The 22,108-nt window shown below is 55.3% G+C and overlaps 2 protein-coding genes across 6 annotated transcripts; one reads left to right on the forward strand and one right to left on the reverse strand.

The window, feature by feature from the left end:
* Positions 1 to 604: 604 nt before the first annotated feature.
* Positions 605 to 7,013, forward strand: NSUN4 (NOP2/Sun RNA methyltransferase 4). 2 transcript variants are annotated; one of them, XM_014606994.3, is made up of 6 exons: positions 605 to 726; positions 885 to 1,198; positions 2,658 to 2,812; positions 3,418 to 3,572; positions 4,253 to 4,324; positions 6,045 to 6,269. In XM_014606994.3, the coding sequence occupies exons 1-6, from the start codon at positions 628 to 630 to the stop codon at positions 6,180 to 6,182; spliced, it is 933 nt and encodes a 310-aa protein (XP_014462480.2). In that variant the 5' UTR covers positions 605 to 627; the 3' UTR covers positions 6,183 to 6,269. The 2 variants fall into 2 exon arrangements, with proteins under 2 accessions (XP_014462480.2, XP_006267409.2); XM_006267347.4 differs by having other exon boundaries at positions 609 to 726; positions 4,253 to 4,377; positions 6,045 to 7,013.
* A 477-nt stretch (positions 7,014 to 7,490) lies between these two features.
* LOC102569324 (vitamin D3 hydroxylase-associated protein) lies at positions 7,491 to 20,617 on the reverse strand. 4 transcript variants are annotated; one of them, XM_059727784.1, is made up of 15 exons: positions 20,248 to 20,616; positions 19,893 to 20,006; positions 17,902 to 18,045; positions 17,492 to 17,625; positions 16,623 to 16,829; positions 16,056 to 16,096; positions 15,748 to 15,872; positions 14,093 to 14,218; positions 13,406 to 13,503; positions 12,312 to 12,411; positions 11,156 to 11,199; positions 9,397 to 9,586; positions 8,774 to 8,882; positions 7,816 to 7,961; positions 7,491 to 7,689 (listed from the first exon to the last, which is right to left on the reverse strand). In XM_059727784.1, exons 1-15 carry the CDS (start codon positions 20,455 to 20,457, stop codon positions 7,561 to 7,563), a joined length of 1,917 nt encoding a protein of 638 aa, XP_059583767.1. In that variant the 5' UTR covers positions 20,458 to 20,616; the 3' UTR covers positions 7,491 to 7,560. The 4 variants fall into 4 exon arrangements, with proteins under 4 accessions (XP_059583767.1, XP_059583769.1, XP_059583770.1 ...); XM_059727786.1 differs by having other exon boundaries at positions 9,397 to 9,436; positions 20,248 to 20,615; XM_059727787.1 differs by lacking the exon at positions 7,491 to 7,689 and having other exon boundaries at positions 7,843 to 7,961; positions 9,437 to 9,586; positions 20,248 to 20,617.
* Between the last annotated feature and the right edge of the window lie 1,491 nt (positions 20,618 to 22,108).

The following is a 22,108-nucleotide window of genomic DNA, read 5'->3' on the forward strand; positions in this document are numbered from 1 at the left end:
TAGATGTACAAATCTATATATCCATAGATGTACACATCTATATATCGGATGGATGTACACATCTATATACATATATACACCCTATATACATCTATATACATATAACACATATATTGTAGATTTGTAGGTATATAGATATACACATATATATACATCTATATACAATATAGATGTACACACCTATATATTGGATAGATGTACACCTATATATTGGATGGATGTACACATCTGTAAGATGTGTATGTATATTGGGGAAGATGGGATGCAGTCCCTAACATAGTTATGAGGATATCTCTAGACACCTAGAAGTATACATTTAGAAATCTATCCTCTATGTCTTTATATCGGGTATATAATCTACAATCTAATCTATGCTGTAGGTGGGACGCTCTATCCATACATCCTGGGTTACATGAAGACGTCACGTGCTGGGGGGAGACGCCCCATCCCATCTCCTAGCAACCAGATGCGATAACCGTGCACGTCCCTCTGGGTGTAGACACGGCTGGGACACGCGGGGTTTGAGGCAGCGCGCCTCCCGGCCGAGGGGTGCGCTCGCGCGCGGACACGTGGGCGGAGAGGGGGGGGTACTTCCGCTTCCGGAAGGCGGCCGGGCGGCGCACAGCAATGGCGGCGCTCAGCGCGAGGGCGGCGCGGGGGCTGCTGCGGCGGGTGCCGCTGGGCCTGGGCAGCGCCCCGCGCCGCTGCCGCTACAAGGAGAAGTGGGTGAGTGCGGGGGCACGGGGAGGCCGCCCGCCCGCAGCCGCGCTGCCCGGCTTCCGCCAGGCCCTGTCCGTTGCCTAAAGGCGTCCCCCCGCCAACACGTGCCCCACGGGGGAGCTGGCTGGGGCTCTCTCACGCCTGCTCTCCGCTGTCCCCCACAGGCCACCACGCTGCCCCGCGTCCCCGCCACCCAGCAGGCGCTGCAGCTCTTCGACATGAACTACGGCATGCAGTTCGGGCCCCTGTGGCCCTCGGCGCGCGTCAGCCTGCTCTCGGAGCCGAAATACGGCGCCCTCGTCAACAGCTTCTCCCGGGTCCACGACGTCGTCCACGACCTGCAGGATCTGCGCGCCGCGGACTTCGTTTACGCAGCGCAAAACGGCCCCGCGGGGGGCCAGGGGCCGGCACCCCTGAGCCCCAACATCCAGTGTTACACCTTCCCCAAAGGAGATATCAGCCGCTTTCCTCCCGCCAGGTGGGCACGGCGGCGCTCTCCCGGCGCAAAGAGAGGGGTTTCGCGCCGAACACGCGCGGTCGCTTCGGTTCCCTCTTCTTGAACGCGGAGGTTCGGTCCCCGCGTTCGAGGACTGTTTGAGAGGAGAAGCCGAAGTCGCGCTTTGCGTCCCGACCCCGGATCGGCCGCGACGCGCAGCGGATTTGCTGGGCTGTGTTGGAAGTGTGTTTTGGTGGGTGTTTTCGTGGTTGCTTTGATGGCTCGGCGGTTGGTTTTTGTGGAGCTTGCTTTGAAGCTTGTGGGACACATTCATAGATTCATAGATGTTAGGGTCGGAAGGGACCTCAATAGATCATCGAGTCCGACCCCCGTTGTACATACGTTATTAGTCTGGGGAAGACGGGAGCAAGAGGGCAGGATTTTAGTCTAGGCTGTATCAAGCTCTTTACAAGCGGCCGGGCCCGGAGTCAGGGAAATGGTATTGAAGGAATCGTTCTTTGACTGGGAAATGAGCTCGATCGTTACCTGATGGGTCGAGTTAGAAAGGAGATGCTGGAGGGGCAGGCGGGGCATGAGAAGGGTTTACAAAATACTGAATGGCAAAGAGAAAGCAAACAAGGATTTATTATTCGCTGTCTCTTTCATAGTAGTTAGGGATCAGAAGGGACCTGAATAGATCATCGAATCTGACCCCCCGTCACTGGTTGGAGCAGACGCTGGGATCACACGACCCCAGACAGGTGATCATCCAACCTCTTTTTGAATTTACCCAAGGTCGGAGCGAGGGCCGCTTCCCTGGGAAGTTGGTTCCAGATCCGAGCTACTCTGACAGTGAAATATTGCCTCCTACTCTCCAACCTGAACCTATTCTCCAGCAGCTTCTGGCCATTGTTCCTCATCACCCCAGGTGGTGCTGGGGAGAAAAGGACTCTACCTATTTGCTGTTGATCTCTCCTAATGAGTTTGTAGGCAGCCACCAAATCCCCCCTCAGCCTCCGCTTGCTGAGGCTGAACAGGTTCAGGTCCTTCAGTCTCCTCGTAGGGTGCCCTCTCACTAAGCGGGTGGCCTCCTCTGCACCCTCTCCAGGCTGGCCACATCCTTCTTAAAGCGCGGTGCCCAGAACTGGATGCAGTACTCCAGTTGAGGCTGGACCAATGTCGCGTAGAGGGGGAGGATCACCTCTCTGGACCGGCTTGAGATGCACGACAAGGTGCGGTTGGCATTGCTCGCCAGACAGGACCAAGGCTTCACAAAATGAAACTAGTACAAAGTCTAAAACAAAAACTCCCTGCTCTTTTCCACCCAGCGTGGAACACCGTTGTATTCCTCCAGACTGTGTCTTTTATCCGAAGTGTAGGACAGGTGTAATTAGTGTGGGCAGGGTGCCGTGAACGTGTGTTAGTATTAGCTGCTTTTAAATCTGCATGCTTTGCCTCAGCTTGGGTTTTTCCTTCCCCCTCACTCTCTCCCGATCTCTAGACCGGACACTGTGGGGATCCTTGGCTACTACCTGATGGATGCAGCATCGCTCTTGCCTGTCCTGGCTCTCAACGTGCAGCCTGGGCACCTCGTCCTTGACCTGTGTGCGGCACCAGGTGGCAAGACCCTGGCTCTTTTACAAACCGGATGCTGCCGTACGTATCCCCTGGCTTTCCTTTTCTGTCTACAACTGGTGCTTTGGGGAACAACTAGGATTATCTCAGTTGTAGGATCATAGAAAATGAAGGCTGGAAGGGACCTCAGGAGGTCATATCTAGTCTAACCTGCTCAGAGCTGGACTGTCCCCAACTAGATCGTCCCAGCCAAGGCTTTGTCTACCCGGGTCTTAAACCCCCTCCAAGGATGGAGACCCCACCACCTCTTTGGCTAACCTGTTCCAGTGCTTTACACCACCCTCCTAGTGAGCAAGTTTTTCCTGCTATCTAACCTCAGCTTCCCTTGCTGCAACTTGTGATGTTAATCTGATGATTCTCTCTAGCTCTCCTAGCTCTGAAGCGGTGGCTAAATGGAGGGCTCACAGATGTATTGACACAAGCCTTCCTCATGATGGGCCAAGCAGAAGGCCACTCTAGGAAAATACCCATTTGTTATTAATCTGGGGCAGGGGTATTGATCTCATTTGACCTTGTGGGCTGAACCCCATATCGTAGACACCCTTCTCTTAGGGTTATGGAGCTGACTTTACATTTTCCTACATGTCTTTCTCAGTGTCTGTGTGATGTGCTGTTCCTTACCACAGGGCACCTGACAGCCAAAGACATCTCTGTTTCCCGAATTAAACGGCTGCATGGGATTCTCCACAGTTACCTCCCCAAGGCAGCTAGGAACAACGTGTCAGTCAGCGTGGAGGATGGAAGGAACTGGGAGCAAGTGGAGAGAGACGTGTTCGATAGGGTGAGTGACTGGAAACGCAGCCAAAATGCTGTAACTATCTGATTTAATTTTTTGCCTTTGGTAGAGGGGAAAATACAGGATGCTTCAGATAGAGGCAGCCATTTGTCCAGCTGTACAGGCTTCGGCATGGCAGGGGAAAGGGGGGTTTCTTTCTAACTGATCATGTACTGAAGGCGATGCCCTGAAGCCCGAGGTTTACTCTCTCTTCTTTTAGCCTGCGTCTGTACTACCAACTGCAGTCAGTTGTATAAGTGTGGTTTTGTTGCCACAGTTTGCTGCGTTCGTAGTGGAACCGCCTCCCAATGTGGGGACAGTATGCTTTTTTAAAAGCATATCTACAACTACATGCGGAGCCTTTAGTACTCTGTGCTGTCAGTATAATCTTGGCCTTAGAGATAAAGGGGAATGCATGGAGATAAAGGGGAATGTATGAAGTTACCCAAGACTTGAAAGTCTTTTCCATAGAGTTCCCAGCCACCACGAGCAACCCATCAGTAACAGTGCAGAGTGTGCGTGTACCTGCCCTCTAAGGCTGTGGCCAAGGACACTGCTTAAAGAGTGGAATAGCAGAGGAAATGTGTGGGGAGGGGGAAAGGAGAGGAAGTGGGGAAAGGACTGCAACTCGCCAGACTTTAATGGGGTGGAGAATTGATCTAAGTTCTCAGTTTTCGGTCATGCAGGTGCTTGTGGATGTTCCCTGCACAACGGACAGGCACTCGGTCATGGAGCATGACAACAACCTGTTCACCCGGGTGAGGAAGAAGGAGCGTGAGCAGTTGCCGATGCTGCAAATGCAGTTGTTGGTGTGAGTGACCCTCTGCGCGAGTCATGCGATCAGTCAGTGCTTCTGGTTTATGAAAGGGACCTCCGAGCTCAGCGGGACAAGGTGTTTCTTCGAATCCTAGACAATGAGGGCTGGAAGGGAGCTCAGGAGGTCACATCTAGTCCAACCCCCTGCTCTAATTGGACCAGCCCCACTAGCTCATCCCAGCCAAGGCTTTGTCAACCTGGGCCTTAAAAACCTCCAAGGATGGAGAGTCTACAACCTCTCTGGGTAACCTGTCCCAGTGCTTCACCACGCTCCTCATGAGAGAGTTTTTCCTAATATCCAACCTCAACTCCCCTTGCTGCAACTTGAGCCCATTGCTCCTTGTCCTGTCTTCTGCCCCCACTGAGAACAGCCCAGCTCCGTCCTCTTTGCAGCCCCCCTGCGGGGAGGTGAAGGTGTTATTAAATACCCCCCCAGACTGAATAAACCCAGTTCCCTCGGCCTCTCCTCACAAGTCATGTCCCCTAGCCCCCCAACCATTTTTGTTGCCCTCCACTGGACTCCCCTTTCCATGTCCTTTCTGTAGTGCGCAGCCCAAAACTGGACACAGGACTCCAGATGTGGCCTCCCCAGTGCTGAGCAGAGGGGAATAATCACTTCCCTCGATCTGCTGGCAGCGCTCCTACTGATGCATGCCGTTACTCTTCTTGGCAGCAAGGGCACATTGTTGGTTCATGTTCATCTTATTTTCCATTGTAACCTCCAGGTCCTTAGTGCATGGGATTATGTCTGGTTCTGCAAACGGACATCACATTTATCCTGGGATAAATTCATTCTATCCTGGGACAAAGTGCAATTATACAGACGTGTGTGCTTTGTGCTGGGATATTGCAAAGTCCTAAGGAAGTTAGTCTCATAAGAGGCAGTAATAGTATCCTGGGGTATTGCAAAGTTGTCTGTACAGTTATCCTGGGATTGCATTATTGAATCAATGGTAGAAAAGCAACAGTGCATTCAGTTGCTCACTAAACCCTATTTAGAAGGGTGATGTGTGTACAGACCAATCCTGGGATATTTTTGTTCTGGGACAAACACAGACACAGCTTGTCCAGGGACAAACGCAACGTCTGTTCATAGCCTAGACGAACCATGACTCAAATTATACCTTGTTCAGAGAATTCACACAATTTCCTGTAACTGCAATATCCAAAGAGGTTATAAAATGTAATGGGCTTGTACCCTCACAACCCCGTGGTGGGAGCAGGAATATTATTACCTCCTTTTTTCAGATGAGGAACTGGGGCCTATATGAATTGTCCGGGCCACACCTGGAGCCCATGACAAAGATAACAAAGCCAAAATTTGGATTCCCAACGTATGGTCTTACCCACATCATTGTCTTCCTCTGTACAGACTCTTGGCCTGTCCCACGTGCCTGGAGTACATTGGTGATGCAAGATCTAAACTAGACTAGTAGATTAAACCATCCTGCTCCAGTTTCTCATCTGGTGAAGCACTAGTAACACTGCAGTGCTAAATTCTCCTGCAGCTGCAGTGCTGGCAGGACCATCTAGCCTGCAGCCCTTCCTATTCATGTTGGCAGCCCTTGTTAGATGCATGTTCATGCCCCGCGCACATGCAGTCTCAGGGAGGGCTCAGTCCTTTACATCCAGTCACCCTGTTCTTGCTCTCCTCATGTCTAGCGCTGGAATCCTTGCTGCCAAGCCAGGAGGGGAAGTCGTGTACTCCACGTGCACCCTCTCTCAGCTGCAGAACGAGTACATCGTCGAGAGCGCCATCAAAGTGGCAGAAACCCAGTTCAGCATTGGCGTCCACGTTGAAGACTTGAGCTGTTTCCGGAGACTCTTCCAGGACACGTTTTCTTTCTATGCTGAATGCAGGGTTGGGGAGCTTGTCCTTCCTCACCTCACGGCCAACTTTGGGCCCACGTACTTCTGCAAATTACGCCGGGCCCAGTGAGCATGACAGCTCCTCCCAGGGGGAGTTAAGATCGGGGCATTGGTTCACCTAGTGACATCTGAGTAGAGATGGAAAGAGGAACTGCTATGTAACCTCCTGAAGGAAGTCGGCCACTCATCCCCAGTCACTGAGACTAAATGATGCAGATGTAGTCTTTGAGAAATGTATTGTGCCTCTTTCTGGGCACTGGACTCTGGTATCTCGCTGCAGTTTGTAACTCCTTCTCTTTCCTCAACCTGCTGCTGGTTTAAAAAGCAGCTATGACTGAAGAAAGAGAGTGGGGACTTGTGTTTTTGACTAGGAAACCAGTAATTTGGTCTCTCCAAATGCTCTGAATTCATCGATTTCATAGACATTAGGGCCGGAAGGGACCTCGCAAGATCATCGGGTCCAGCCTCCTGCCCATTCAGATTCTTCAGAGGATTTGCTGAGTGCTAACAATGCTCAACTCTTACCAGGCACTGCTTAGCCAGAAATCCCCAAGGGTCTCACAGATGAGGGCTACATCCTCAGCCCTGTTTTTACAGGGAGGAAACCTGAGTCACAGAGCACACACCAGTGACATGCCTCAGCTCACACAGCAGGTCACCGGAGGAGCTGGGGATAGAACCAAGGTCTCCTGAGTCCCAGCTCAGTGCCCTGCCAGCTGGTCCTTCAGGAGAGCTGCCTTACAAATACAGGGTTTTGAAGCAGCTTATTGCTGTCATTGTCTCTCTTCTCACTAAGGAACCTGGTTCTCCAGCTGTTCAGAGGATGATCTGAGCTTGGATGAAAGCATTTCCTGTCTCTGCTTTCATCTTCTTGGATGTAACCTTGCACATGCGAACAAACACCTCCCCACATCCATCTTTCTGGGCTTGGCTCATGCTCAAGCCTTTAACCAGTGTTTAGAGGAATTGGGCTGCTTCCTTTATCTCAGGCAGGTGGTCTTTTAGACTGACTGATCTCTAGATTTTGGTGTAAAGCGTTTGTGCTGGTGTGTGCTAGGGGAATGGATTATTTTTGCTCGCTTGGTTTTTGCCAGGACTATTCCAGATAGGTTAGTGGCTGGGCTCCATTGATTCGTTCACTTTTACTCCACACGTCCAACACGGACAGTCGCAACAGAGATGTGTGTGAAGGTGTTGGAACAATTTGAATGCTCCCGTGAAGGCAAAGAAAGGCGGGTGTGCTTTGTAATTCTTTTATTGACCATTGAGGAACCCAGCTGGCTTTCTTGCAGTCACAGACCCCAAGAAGTCACACGCATTTCTTCCTCTCACAGGCCAGCGTCTCCACCTCCTTCATGAAGCGGAGGCACAGCTCCTCTTGCCACGGCAGGGCCACGCACTGCACGGCCACGGGCAGCCCCACGGCTCCTTCCACGGCCTGCAGTGGAGACAGGAGCAGTGTGATGTTATCCAGGGGCACCTCCCATCTAATAAGTTCTTCAGCTGCAGGAGTGGACCCTCGTGTGTCCTCAGCCCCCACCCCACATCCCGCTTGCTGGCTGACCTTTCTCAGCCTCCTGTCCCATGCATCTTCGTAGTGCCCTCTGTGATGTAGCAGCTCTTCTTCATCAGCCTCCGTAACTGTGGTGACTGGCACAACCCCAGCGGGGAAGTCTAAGGTGTTATACAACATGGTGGAGGAGACAGCCGCTGGGAGGAGCAATGTGCAGAAGATCAGTCACAGGGAGGCCAGCAAGGCAGTGCAGGGGTTTGGACCCAACAGTGCACAAAGGCTGCTGAGTACGTCTCCTTCAAACACATGCCATGTGTCACCCTAGCGGGAAACCTGCCATAGCTCAACCCCTCTCCAAGCAGGTCACGGATGGTCACTATGGACCCTCCTAGCACAGCACGCGTGCAACATGATGGTGTCAGCAAAAAGTGCCTTCAGCCATATGGGTAGAGAGCATGCTCGTGTCCTGCAGACTGGATGGGAATTCATGGGTGCTAATCCCACCTCTGACACTGACTCCCTCAAAGGCCCTGGGCAAAGCATTTAACTTTTGTGCCTAGGTTTCTTCCTGTGTCAAATGAAGCATTATATCTGCCTAATACCACTGAAGTGCGCAGGAGAGCGTCTTTTTCCAGTGAATGTTCAACTCTGCTGTGCTGCACAAAGCAGCGCGGTGTCAGCGCCGGGTGAAACAGCTACGTTATTAAGAAGCAGTAGTTTTGCTACTCAGGGCATAGGGTGGTGTCTGTAGGTCTCGCCCACATCTAGTCTCTGCCCCAAGGACCTTACGGGGCAGAGAGGTGAGGTTGCGAGATGCCAAGTGGTACATCCAGATTCATACACAGGGTTAATAGCTGAACCTGGACCAGGCCTCTGGCTTCCTATCCCCTTGCCTGGGGTCCTACCCACTAGACCTGGAGGTGGTCATCGCACTGGTGGCCAACAACCCTCTTTGGCAGGATGACTCCCACAGCCTCCCATATCCTAGAAACACCCTTTGCCACCTTACCCAGGAGCTTCCCTGGATAGCCAAGGGTGAAGGCTGGCCCCAGGACCGGACACAGCACCACGTCCAGCTGGAGTTTCTTCCATTTGGCAATGAACTCCGTGCGATAGGCCTGGGGGGAGAGTGCGGGAAGGGAGCCATAAAATACCTGGAGCTGCCCAGCTGTGGTGTGGGGGTGATACTATGGCATAGGGCCATTTGGAGCGCAGCGGGGAGATACGCCTGCCCTACAGAGCCCCGGGGATGAGACTGAACCACACTGACAACTGCGACGTGCTGAGCAATGTGTCCCCGGCTCAGGCTGGGAGCAGCTCAGTGCATAGGGAAGCTCAGCAGCCTTAAGCCCAGGTGTCTTCAGCCCCTTCCCGGGTATGGGAAAATTAACTCGGGGGTCAGTGCCCAGAGACAGCATGACTGAGTCCAGGGCAGCTCAGAGGCTCCAGATGCCAAAGGCCAATAAAACAGAGCCCAACACTTCTACAGCAGGACAAATCAGGATTTCTAGGGTCCGACTCGTGCTTTTGGGGCCTCCGGGGCTGGCCACGGCGAGTGCCGGTGCATCCCGACCGCGCTTCGTTGGCAGGGCTCGCGCTTTGTGTTCTGCGCGTGCGGAGCCTCGTATTTACCAGCACGCAGGCTTGGTGCTGCCACATCGCCTTGGCTGACCTGGAATTCGAAGCAGAGGGATGTAGATGAGGTTCAAGCAGCCGGAAAGGCAGCGCAGCTGGAGGTGGGAGCAGCGCCGTCCGTTTGGGATCAGAGAATCGTTGACTGGCAGGGCCCTGGGGTTCACATCTGCTCCAGGCAGGATCAGACCTGTCTAGACCAGTGCGGACCAACCTTTTTGGCTGGTGTGCTGTGAATTAGCCCCATACGCTCCCCAAGAGCCACTTTGATTCCCCTTTCCCCTGCCCCATCTGCTGCTCTGGCTTCTGCTGTCTGCCCTATCTGCTGCTCTGCTGTCTGCTCCCGCCCCGGTCTGCCCCGGTCTTGAACTGTGCCAGCCAAGCATCCATCTTCCCTTGCTCTTAAACACTTTGTTAGCAACCCTCTCAAAGAAACCCTGGGCATTGCGCCCGAAACATCAAAACCGCCCTTGAACTGCTCACAGGTGATGCAGGGGCACTGCCCATGTGCTGCCACTGCGTGCTGGTAAGCGCATCCTTGTAATTCAATGGTGGCAATTTAATCTTCAAATTCCCATCAGTTGTTTCTGTCTGAATGGCCCAAACATGCAAATGAGACAGTCTCTAAGAGAGTCAGAGAGAGAAAGGACCATCCGGGGCGGAGGTATGAGGTTAAGATTTAGGGAATCTGGGTTAATCAGACTGCTAGAGCCACGGGGCTGGACGGGACCCCCAGAGGTCACATCTAGTCCAACCCCCTGCCTGAGCCAGGATCAGCCCTGTGCAAACCAGCTCAGCTTTGTAAAACTACCGTCAACTGATGCAATGCAAGCCATTACACCCCACCCTGCTACGGGGAAAGCAGGGGGATCACGGCAGTCCGTGAGCTGCTGCTTCAAACGTTAATATACATTCAAGCAATCCCATAGAGGCCATGCCCCCTCTACAGAGAAAGGCAGCCCTCCTCCCCCAGTCTGTGCCAGTCTGATCATGGCATAAAACTCCTTCCTGACCCCAAAATGTGTCGGTCTGATCCTGAGCAGAGGGGCAAGACCCTCTAGCCAGAAACCTCCAGCTTGAAGTCGCAGCAGGAGCTGCGCCTCAGACCTCCGTGTCAAGCACTCCTGCTCGCTGTCTCATGATGCTCAAAGCACAGACCGGTTCCTGGCCTTGGAGGGACATGCTGGGTCCACATCTGCTGCTCATATACTACATCCCAAGGCCTCAGTGGATACCGTTCTTTACCTTCATCATCTTCACCTGGAAGGAAGACCTCAGGGCCCTTACTGGACTACCACGTCTGCGGGCTTGAAGGAGGAATTGCTTTGAGGACCTCCCAGCTGTCCCCAGTGTTGGTGAGGTGGAGTGCGAGGTGGGCCAGGTGAAGGGGCTCAAGGGCTTCGTAGCTGCCTGGGCATTCATTTGGATCAGTCTGAGCCTGGCCTTGACTTTCTGTTGCTCACGTGCAACCCAAGGATGAATCTATTGATTCGTCATCCCTCTCCAGCCTTGGGGGAGCAGCACGTGCTATAATCCACGTTGATTTACCCACGGCAACGCAAAATGGAACAAAAACCTGGAGCTAACGGGGCAGCACCCCAGAGCGGCTTGATCTACGGATACTAGAAACCTGGCTGAGCGGCACCAGTGGAGGGTCAGGCTCCATCTCAGTCCAGAAAGGGCTTTCCTCTTCTTTGCACTAAGGCCCTGGCTGCAGACCCGCCCTTTCCCTAGTCCTGTATATGCGACATGCTCTTACCTGACTCCACACAGCGCGTCCAGATGCCAGGCCAGGCGTGGGAACTGAAAGGGGGCAAACAAGTTTTCATTAGGACCCATCTGTGTGGCAACCCATTCTCCCCAAGGTTTGGACCAGTGAACCCTAAACGTGGTCACTGGGTTTAGGGCAGTGAACTTACACTGCTGGCACTTCAAATACACGGCTAACCTAGCTCTACTGGATATAAGCCCTGATGCAAACCCAACGAGTCGCGGTTTCGGTGGGCTTCGGGTCCATCCTCAGCTCCTTTTAGTCTGGAAGATCCCCAAGCTGTTTACTAACAAAACACACTTCTGGGGTGGAAGACGGCATCCAGAAATGCACAGTGGGGCATGCTGAAGGAGTTCACTCAGGCCAGAGGATGCCCGTGTCGCTCCTACACAGAGGTCCCTTGTGCGTGCACTGTGTTGGTGCTGCACACGTGAGGATGGACTCGCCTCCACCATGCCTCGTGCAAGTAGGCCAGTGTTTCCCTGTCTTACAGGCCTAGAAGATACGTGGTTGGGCTCACAGGGACAATGCTACTTTGGGCCAAGGGTCAAGGAGTAAGTCACTGGGGCAGATTTGCAGCTGCGGTGTTTGAAGGCCAGAAGGCACCGCTAGGCCACGGGGCCTGACCTCTGGCATAAACACCGCCGGGGTCCTCCTGTATTAAACTCAGCAGGTTGGCTCAACCACACCTTCACAAAAGCCTCCAGTCTCGAGGGCTTGAAAGGAGGAGCATCCACCACTTGCTAGCTTAGTTCATCTTCACTTCCCATCAATATTCGAGCCAGGTGGGATGTACTTCTAGCACCTGCCTTCTCTCTGTACTCTCTAAACCTGCTCACCTCTGAAGTCACCTGCTTTCTCGTTAACACAAGAAGCTCCTCAAGCCTCTGGGTTTTTTCAGGCCTCAAATAACCTTTGCTACAGCCCCCCTTGAGTCAGCCAGCGAAAGCTGGAGTCAAATGTATATGGGAAGGTGGGATGGAGAGACGCCGGGCAGTGTATTCCTTGGTGTCACCATTGCTTGTGTCCAACCTCTCATCAAAGCCTCTCTTGGGCTTACCGCCGAGGTGCAAACCCATCCGAAGGTCCAGGAACTGCAACACCGCCCGCCCGCCCGCCCGCTGCGCATACAGGAGGGACTGACCAGAGGCCTAACCAACAGCGCCAGTGTTTTCTTCACCAAACTTGGAATCCGATAGCAATTCACCTGGGGCTTCAAGCCTGGGTCCACAAGGTCTTGTGCACTGGAAAAGAGGGGACGGAGAGGAGACAACATTTGTTTTGCACCCAGTCGCTCACTATTTTTTGCTATCTTAGTGGCTGGAAGCAAACTCTCCTGGCGATGAACTCTGGCCGTCATTTTACAGCAACAGAGAGGGCTGTTGGACACTGCGGGACGCCCGGGCCTGACTCGACTCTGGTTCACATGGTGCTAAGCCGGGAGTGATGCCAATGTAACGGGTGAGAGGAGAATCCAATACAGAGGGTGCGATTTGCCAGCACAAATCCATTGTCTTGGGGGTGCTCCATTGGGTTTGGGCAGCAGTGAACACGAGCAGGATTCGGCCTTCTGTTCAAATCCTCATAGGCACCGAGGGAGGAAGAAATCCACTCCCAACCCTCTTGATTTCAATCATAGCCTGGCAGCTTCAGGATCGGCATCTGCCTGCTGTTGGGTGCCCACCTCTAAGGGGGTTGCTGGAGGGTCTCTGGAGCAGGGCACGCTGCGAGGAGCTCACCGGAGCAGTGTGCAACGGGGTGTAAGTAAAGCACGTGTGGCTTCTCCACCCTCTGCGCAGCTTGGCTGCCCCTCATGAGCCGTCCTGTGGCTGCTGGGAGCTGATATGGGACAGCTTTGGCAAGGACAGAGAGGCAGGGAGCATTTCTTGCTCCGTCTGCTATCACTTGTGATGTTCCTGCATGCACCAGATTTAGCCAGGCCTTTTTTCCGATGCTGGCCGCAGCATATCACGGGCAACGCTCCGCTGCCTGTTTTGCCCATCTCCCCATCTCCACTGCAGTTACTATTTAAGCCAAGGGAAGAACTCCTCTAGTGGCCTAGAGGCAGCACATCAACCTCCAGCCATTGCACGTCCCAACTGAAAGCTGAGCGAGGCTATTTTCTAGCCCAGCGGGATGCCGCCTTGCTGCTCCGTAACAGCACCCTTCATCAGCTGCCCTGCCCGTTACCCCCAGTGCTGCCGGCATGCAGATCCAGGCCGGGGCATTCGTACTCACAACAGGTCCATGAGCGTGGAGCCCCCATCGGCGAACACGCCTCTCATGAAGAGTTCGTTGACCACGTAGTCGACTCGCGGGGGAGCGAAGGGCACTAGCTGCACCGAAGCAGAAGGTGAGTCCGTAGGCAAGCAGGACACCATCAGAGCTCAGGAACCGCTGCAGATGGAGTGCCTGCTACTGGGGTGGGAGGGGTCTCACTGGTGTGACTGGGTGCTACTGGGGCCACTCAGACTAAGCGAATGAGCACGTGGCTCCATGAGGCTCCTAGCGTATGGGACTCGAACTCAGCGCCTTGTGGGGGTCAGGTTTTCATTGCATAGAAACAAATCCTAGCAGCAATCCAGCCCTTTAGGGCTACACAGCTTGGCCCTTAGATCCTCTGGAGGGGACTTGATTAACCTGCACGGCCCCTCGGCCCCAGGACCCCGGCTCCCTTGTGCTGGATGGACTTGGAGCTCCCCATGTGACGAGCCCGAGAGCTCGCTCGCACACCCAGGGGACCCAGCCTGCTAAGCCTGTGACGTGGTTAGGTCCGTCCTCCCACCCCCACTTCCAGTTCCCCTCTGCCAGCCTTTGCTGGGTGGTTCCTTGCACCATAAAGACGATGCAGCCTTGCAGGACGGCAGCTGCGGGTGACAGGAGAGACGCAGCCTCGGAGCAAGAGGTGGGGACAGCGGGGCTCACCGTGTGCCCGGCCTCCTGGAGAAGGTCCCTGGTCTCCCGCACGGCCCGTCTCATGCAAGGGGGGAGCAGGAAGTAGCCGTCGGTCTCGTAGTACCCGATCCGAAGGGGGGTGGAAGCGCAGAAGAGCTGGGAGCGAAGGGGATGAAGCCACGACTGTAGTCCAGCCCTTCCCCAGGCCTGGATCAACTCCCAAGCATCTGGGCAATGGGTGTTCCTGGCCCCCAAAGTGGCGTCAGACACCGCCCGCGCCCCAGGACTCAAGAGATGTTGGGAAGGGGGTTGGTTCAACCCCCCGTTTGGGTCGGCGGCCACTGCAAGCCTGACGGCACTTGCTAAGGTTACGGCAAGGGTGGCCATCCCAGAGCACACGTGCTACAAGCGGCACCGGCACGGGCAGCCTCTGTGCGTGGCACATGGCAGATCGGGGAGGGAACAGGGAATACAGTGACAGATAGGGCAAGAAGCAGTAAGCAGAGCAAGAGATCAAATGGAGCACAGGGGAGGGAGCAGGAAGCAGAGCAAAAGATCGAATGGGAAGTGCAGGGTAGGGGGCAGAAAGCAAAGCAGCAGATCAGCTAGGGAGCAGAAAGCAGAGCGACGGGCTGAATAGGGAACACAGGGCAAGGAGCAGAAATCAGAGCAGCAGATCAAATGGGGAGCACAGGGTAGGGAGCATAGAGCAGAGCAGCAGACCCAACAGGGTGTGCACTGCAGGAAGCTGAATGCAGAACAGCAGATCAAATAGGGAGCAGAAATCAGAGCAGCACATCAAATGGGGAGCACAGGGTCGGGAGCAGAGCAGCAGATCAAACAGAGTGCAGGGTAGGGAGCGTGCAGCAGAGCAGCAGATCAAACGGTGCACGGGAACAGAAAGCAGAGCAGTCAAGGAACACAGGCCAGGGAGCAGGAAGCAGAGCAGCAGATGGGACTGGGAGAAGACCGCAGAGCAGCAGATCAGGCAGAGGAACGGGAAGCCCTGCTCCAGCTCCCGAGGTGCGGGTTCAAGCCCTGCTCTGGCCTCGCGCCCAGGGCTGGTGGGCGCTGGGCCCTCAGGCTGAGGCGGAGCTGGGTGGGTGTGCAGCCCCGTCGTGCACACTCATGGGCACACGCGCGCCCCCGCGTGCTGCTGGGGCCAGAAGCTGCTGGGCCTGAACCTCCGGGCGCAGGCGGGCCCGTCCCCCTCGTTGCTGGGGCAGGCGCTGGGGGCCTCGGGCATGGTACAACCCCCCTTCCCTTTCCCCACCTGGGCCACCAACCATCCCCACATGGGAAACAGCCCTCTTTAGCCCCCCCGGAGCCTGTTTGCAACACCTGGGCACCGATCCGTGGCTGGATGTTGCCCCCCACCCCACTCCCTGCTCTCTAGAGGTGGCTGCTTTCTGCAGGGACCCCCAGCTCGGCTCCCTGATGTCCGAAAGCGGCTTTTTTGGCTTTCTGTCCGCACTCGTGGCAGCTTCCCCGCCCTGCAGGGACGTACCGCATCTCTCTTGCACCACCTCCTAGCTGGAGAGCGCTTGTCCCGTACTACCAGGGCCCCTTTGGATGCACGGCACAGCGAGCTGCGATCTCGCTGGCGTGAGACGGTAGCCTGGTGTCCGTCCGCTCGCGGTAGCCATCTCAACGTCACCGGGCCGGCTCGCTCCTGGGCGCCTTACCTTCTCATTGAAGGGGATGGGCGGCACGGTGGGGTCCAGCTGGAACAGGTCTTCCCCCAGCAGCGCCCTCATGCACAGAGCCAGGCCGTCCACGTCCCGCGCCATGGGCCCGATCGTTCCCGTCACTGCAAGGAGGGAAGGACGCGCATAGCACTTAAACGAAGGGGGCTGGAGGCCAGCCAGGAAGGAAAGGAAAAGGACCGGGCTGATGAGCGAGCGGCTGGACCCAGCCCCACTTTGGGCAATTCTGGAGCCACTCCTATCCTCCTTCCTGGTTTTAAAGGAAAAATTATTGAGCAGGGACATACCTGATAGAAGCCCCGGGACCGGGCTCGTCACTCCGGAGAGGCTGCAGAAGAGGGGCACAAAGCAGGAAGGGGGTGTATAGGGAGCCAGGCTCCTTCATTATTTTGTAGGGCATTGCTTTTGTTGTGGTCACCCCCCAGGACCCCGCATGGCACCGGCCATGGAGCCCCCGTTACCGCATCCAGCTTGCGGCTCTAGGAGGAGGCTACAGCTTGCAGCGGGGTGAGGGGCTACAGCGTCTAAGCCGGCAGGTTTTGCAGGGATGGATGGACTGGACCAACTCTTCCCCGCATCTTTTCAATGAGACGTTGGAGGATAAGGGGGCGAAGTGGACAGCAAGGACTTTGGAGGGATCCCACCAGCTTGGTGGGAAATGGATGGATTTGCAATTGGTTTCTGAGGGACACCTCGCAGCTGGAGCGGAGGATGCGGGCGCCAAGAGCGATGGTCCCGAGGACATCGCCGACTATTGCACGCCCCGCGTGGAAGCAGTGAACGTGAAGCTGCCTGGCCCCGGTGACCCATCCAAGGTCACCTGCAGCCTGCCGGGACCAGCGCTCGGCACCTACCTGAGCCTCTTGCCTGTGGGTTTGAGGCCGCAGAGGCCGCAGAAGCTGGACGGCAGGCGGATGCTGCCTCCTAGGTCGGACCCAAAGCCCAGGATGGACCCTCCTGCGGCGATCAGCGCTCCCTCCCCTCCGGAGGAGCCCCCGGGGCTCTTGCGATGGTCCCAGGGATTCAGCGTCTGGCCGAAGATTGCATTGCTGCAGTCGTAGCTGGGAGAGAGCAGCCGGAGTCAGCCCGATGCTGGAAAGGCCCCGGCTTCTCCCCGTGTGTCCTAACCCTGAGGAACCTGCCATTTCCCTGGGGGCACAGCCCCTCACCCCCAAATATACCGACATCCCTGTGAGACCCACACCTCTGTTGGGGCGCTGAAGCAGAAAGAGACATGGAAGAGGCCTAGGAAACGGTGGCGGAGCAGGGAATGCAACCCAGGCCTGTCCCCCACCACTGAAAATACTTAACGCTGCTCTGCCCTACGTGCACGGAGGTGACTGCTTTTGTCCCCAGGGCCTCTGCAGAGTCCCAAAGAGGAGACACACACGCAGTGCTCTCTCCTCTCTCTCTTTCTCACCGGTCTTGCCATTTCCCTTCGTTTCAAACAAAGCCCAGTGTCAGCTGAACGGAGAAGGAGGATATCAATCATTGCTGGGTATAGAAACAATCGTCAGCTCATGGAAGAGTGAATCATTCAGGAAACAAGCTCATGGAGCAGGAGGCAGAGTCAATCATTGAACTCCCATGATAGCGGATTTAACAAATGCTATGTCCTTAGACCAACGCGGCTACAACCAACACCCCTGAAACAGGATTCCTCCGGGCACAGGACTTTGAGTTGCAGGGCATGGGGAGGGGAGAACATGCAACGACGTATTACTTGAACAGGGACTGCGGGATGTTGGTTATCGCGAAGGGAATGGCCCCCTGACGCTTTAAGACCTGGACTAACACACTGTCCTCCTGCTCTGGCGGGCCGAGGAACGGGGCGAAACCGCAGGTGGAGAGGTGACCCTTTGGGGAGGAGAAACGACACTCGTTAGGGTTGCTGCACCTCCCGCCAGCTGCAGACCGGGGCTTCCTCTCATCGTGGGGGGGATAGAAACCCAGGACCAAGAGCCCCCGGGAGAGATCACGGGGCCATTGTCCTGCTGAAGCCCCTCCATGCTCCTCTGCTTTGGGCCTAACCCCCGCGTGGGGGTAAGCAAGGGGTGGGCAGTGCTCCAGCTGGCTCCATGCCTGGCTCCGTTGCCTGCACAGCGAGCTGCTTCCCCGGGGCAAAGGACGCACCTTGTAGCTGATGTGGTCCTTGATGCTGATGGGGACGCCGTGCAACAAGCCCTTCTCCTTCTGTCCCTGCAGGTCCCGCAGCTGCTCCTCGCACTCGGGGATGAGTTGGCGCAGGCAGTTCAGCTCCCGGGTCGCCGCCAAGGCCTTCCCGGGGACGCGGGGGAGAAGCGTTCGTTCGTGAGAGCCGGAGTAGAGGATCAGCAGACACGTGCACTGCGCGCACACACACGTGCATGCATGTATGCAAGCACCATGGGCACGTGCATTGTGTCCACACACACGCATGCACACACACGTGCACCAGACGTGCGTACAAACCACACACACCATGCACACACGCACTATACACACACGCACACATGTGTGCACCAGACGTGCATACAAACCACACACACATGCAGTATACATGTGTGCACACACGTGCACCAGATGTGTGCACAAACCACACACACCATACACATGCACTATACACACATGCACACACATGTGCAGCAGACATGCATACAAACCACACACACATGCAGTATAAATACATGCACACACACGTGCACCAGATGCACATACAAACTGCACACACATCATGAACACATGCACACATGTGCACCAGATGTGCACACAAACCACACATGCACTATACACACATGCACACACACACGAGCACTGCACGCACCCACATGCATCATGCACACATGCACCATGCATACACACATGGGCCCCACACACTCACATGCACCACATACACACGCACACAAATCACACACACCACGCACACATGCACACATGCACTATGCACACACATGCACTCACACGCATACCACATGCACACACACACCACACATGCACACACACACTACATGCACTTGCAAACATACCACCCACAGAGCACACCCCCTTTACACACACACATATTCACACACCATGCACACAACCACGTAGATGTGCACACACATGCACATGCAAAACACAGGCACACACAGAGTCAAACACAGTAACTGCCCACAAAACCTCACAGTGTAGCTAGAACAAGCAAGCCGAGGGGGTGGGGAATGGGAAGGTTTAGTATCCCCATTTCACAGAAGGAAGAACTGAGGCAGAAAAGGCCGACAGTGGCTTGCCCAGCACATGGAGTGAAACACGTGTCCTCTGGGTCGCTGCACAGAGCCTGGGCGTGAGCCCTGGCTTCCTGCGGGCTGATACCGCACCAATACATTTGCAGCCATTCAGACCCACTTCGGATCTGCTCTTTAGCTCGGCCGGCTTGCCTTTTCCCTTGGTGGGACGAACGCCCTCCTCCAACCCCTCTGCCTGCCCACCCCCGGGCACCCGCCCCTTCCGACAGGCCCGAGGCAACAACAGCTGCAGCTCTCTGGGGATCGCTTCTCCGGTATTCACGTGGAGGGGAGCAGCAAGAAACCGGGAGCCTGGGTTTAGGGAAGGAGAAACATCAGGTGTCTCCCTGAGCCTCCAGGTCCTTGCTGCTGTCCCTGACCTCTGTAGGGGGGCGGCAGTGCGACACGGTGGCTAGCAGGTTGTCCTGGAGCCTTGGGCAGTCACATCCATGCTCCCTGCCTCAGTTTCCCCTTCCACCCTCAGTCATTTCAGGTAGTACTTGGGGAGAGACTGGATCTCAGTAGGTGCATGATGGTGCCTAACTCCCTGAGGCTTCAACACATGCACACATGCACACACCACCTCGAACAACAGGCGTCACAACCAGCTGCACCTCGATTCCTGTTCCACCAAAAATCCTTTTTCAGTAATCCCTCTTTACCAGTCCCAGAAGCTTAATCCACAAGCAATCGAATAGCAGCGGCATGGGTTTATACGGTGCCCTTCACCCCCGGGATCTCCCCGTGACCAAGGAGCCCATCACCCTGGCATCTGAGCACTTTGGAAATGCCAAACTTGTGCAAGGCCCCCAGGAAGGCCGAGACGGGGAAGCGAGAATTTAAGCATTTTGCATCTAATGTTTTCTTACGGCGGCAGCTCACCTTGTCCACGTAGGTGTAGAGGACGCTTTCCGCGGACAGGGAGCCCTCCTTCAGCTTCTCAGCCAGCTCCACCAGCGGCAGGGAGAGGATGCGACTGGGATCGGCCCCTGGGTTCTGCACGCATGACAAGGGTCACATACAGGTGCCCCGCCACCCCAAGCGCCCCGTCTCGCCCCAGAGCAGCAGGTCCAGGCTGCCAGCGTACAAGCTACGAAGTCTACAAACCCGGTGGCCAGCGGCAGCTTGGCCCTACACAGCTCACAGCCCCGTTCCTGCAACCTCGACCCGTGAAAGCTGCCATCTCCACGCACGTTTCCAAGTACCTGCAATCCCGCTCCCTATGGGGAAACGTTACCTGCTGCTTGAACCGCTGAACGGCCTTCTCCATGCGCTGCAGGCCGAGGTCCCGCATCCTCCTGGCCTCTTCCATCTTCTCCTGGATCCGTCTCCTCTGCATCCAGTTCAGCGCTGCGACAGCTGCCGCCGAGGCACAGAGCAGGGCGGAGACGGTGCGAGGATCGACCTCCAGCTCGGGCAGCAGCTGCGTGAGCATCTCCTGGATCATGGTGAGACCCACTCAGCTGCGGGGCAGCTGCAAGAGCTCGCGGGACACGGCACCGAGAGGAAGACGGAGGCTGGGTTGTTTCACTCCACCCCTCGCCACCAGCTCGGAGCAGCTGGGAATGAAGCCGGCTTGCCCATTTCTCAGGTCTTGGATGATGCCCTGCAAGAGGCAGGGCTCTTTTTTTGCCCATCTGCGAGAAACTTGAAGATGGTTCAAAGGTTGCAGGTTGACCTGTGTGTGGTGGGGAAATGATTGACTGGGAAATGGAGCCGAAACCCTCCCCTGGGCCAAGTTCAAGGACCCTGAGGGCTGAGAAGGGGGTGTCGAGGCTTTGGCAGCAGGGCACCAGGGTCTCTCTCTGGCAGCAATGGCTGAGCTCTTCCCCACACGTGTGCACGCAGAGTCCCATGGGAGAAGGGGCCTGTGACATTATGGCATGTTGGTATTACCCAGAAAGGTGATGGAGTCTCCATCCTGGGAGGTGTTGAAGACCCAGGTGGACAAAGCCTTGTCTGGGATGATGTAGTTGGGGCTGGTCCTGCTTGGAGCAGGGGGTTGGACTGGATGTGACCTCCTGGGGTCCCTTCAACCCTCGTTTTCTGTGATTGTATGATTCTACCTTAGGAGGGGAAATTCCCACAGTTGTCGGAGGGAGGCAGTGCCCCAAAGACTCATTTCCACCTGGGTGGATCCTACCAGAGATAACTGCAGACACACATCAATGAGAGGGCACTGGTGTAACCTCACGCTGAACCCGAACCTCTCCTTAGGCCGGATGACTTGGTAACCTCTATGGACATTGCATCCATCTCCATCTGTCTACCACCCTCCTCATCACGATATCCACGGTAGGTGGACACCTCACCCCGGCAGCTAACAAGCAGATGTAGCCACGCACCCCCGCTGAACTGCAGACAGACTTGCTTCTTTTAAAAGGAGCATGCAAGCTGTTCCTGGTCCTTGGGAAACACTGTTAGGGTCTTCTACTCTGCAAAAATACAGTGCCTTCCAAGTATTTTTTGCTAATCCTGGAACAAGGGGTGGATGGACCTCCAGCCTCTTTTTCTTCTCCAAATTTAAGGTGAGATGTAAAATTACAACACCTGGAGGAGGCATCACAGAAGAACAAGCGTGTAGGAAGGCTTTTAACCTGTGATCTTCTGCACATTGCTTGGTAGTAGAGGATAGAAGAATCGCTCTTGCGTGGATCTGGGAATGCGTGTTGCTAGTTTATTTTTTCTACGATGTCGGTGTCTTTTGGCTGCCACCAAGATCAGGGGCCCGCGGTGCAGGGTGCTGCACTAATGTAGACACCCGCACACAGTGGTCAATGGTGTAGTTGTAGCCATACCCAGTGCTGGCTTGTATCTAGCCAGCTTGGCTACCTAAAATAGCAAGGCCAGGCAACACAAGCATTACCATGGGCCGAGGTCAGCACCCAGGGACCCAAATGCATCCCATCCCGTCATGGAAAATGGTACTTGGATATGCGAATACCGACCGTGGTGTGAATGCCTAGCACCCATGCTGTTTTTGCTGGTGTTACTCTAGGGTTATTTGGCTTGGTGGCTCCTGGCTACACATTGACTCACCTAGTCACAGTCTGCCCTTTAGACTTTCGGAAAAAAAATTAACAGAGACCAGCCTCACC

This window comes from Alligator mississippiensis, chromosome 5, assembly GCF_030867095.1.
Source record: "Alligator mississippiensis isolate rAllMis1 chromosome 5, rAllMis1, whole genome shotgun sequence".
Taxonomy (NCBI): domain Eukaryota; kingdom Metazoa; phylum Chordata; order Crocodylia; family Alligatoridae; genus Alligator; species Alligator mississippiensis.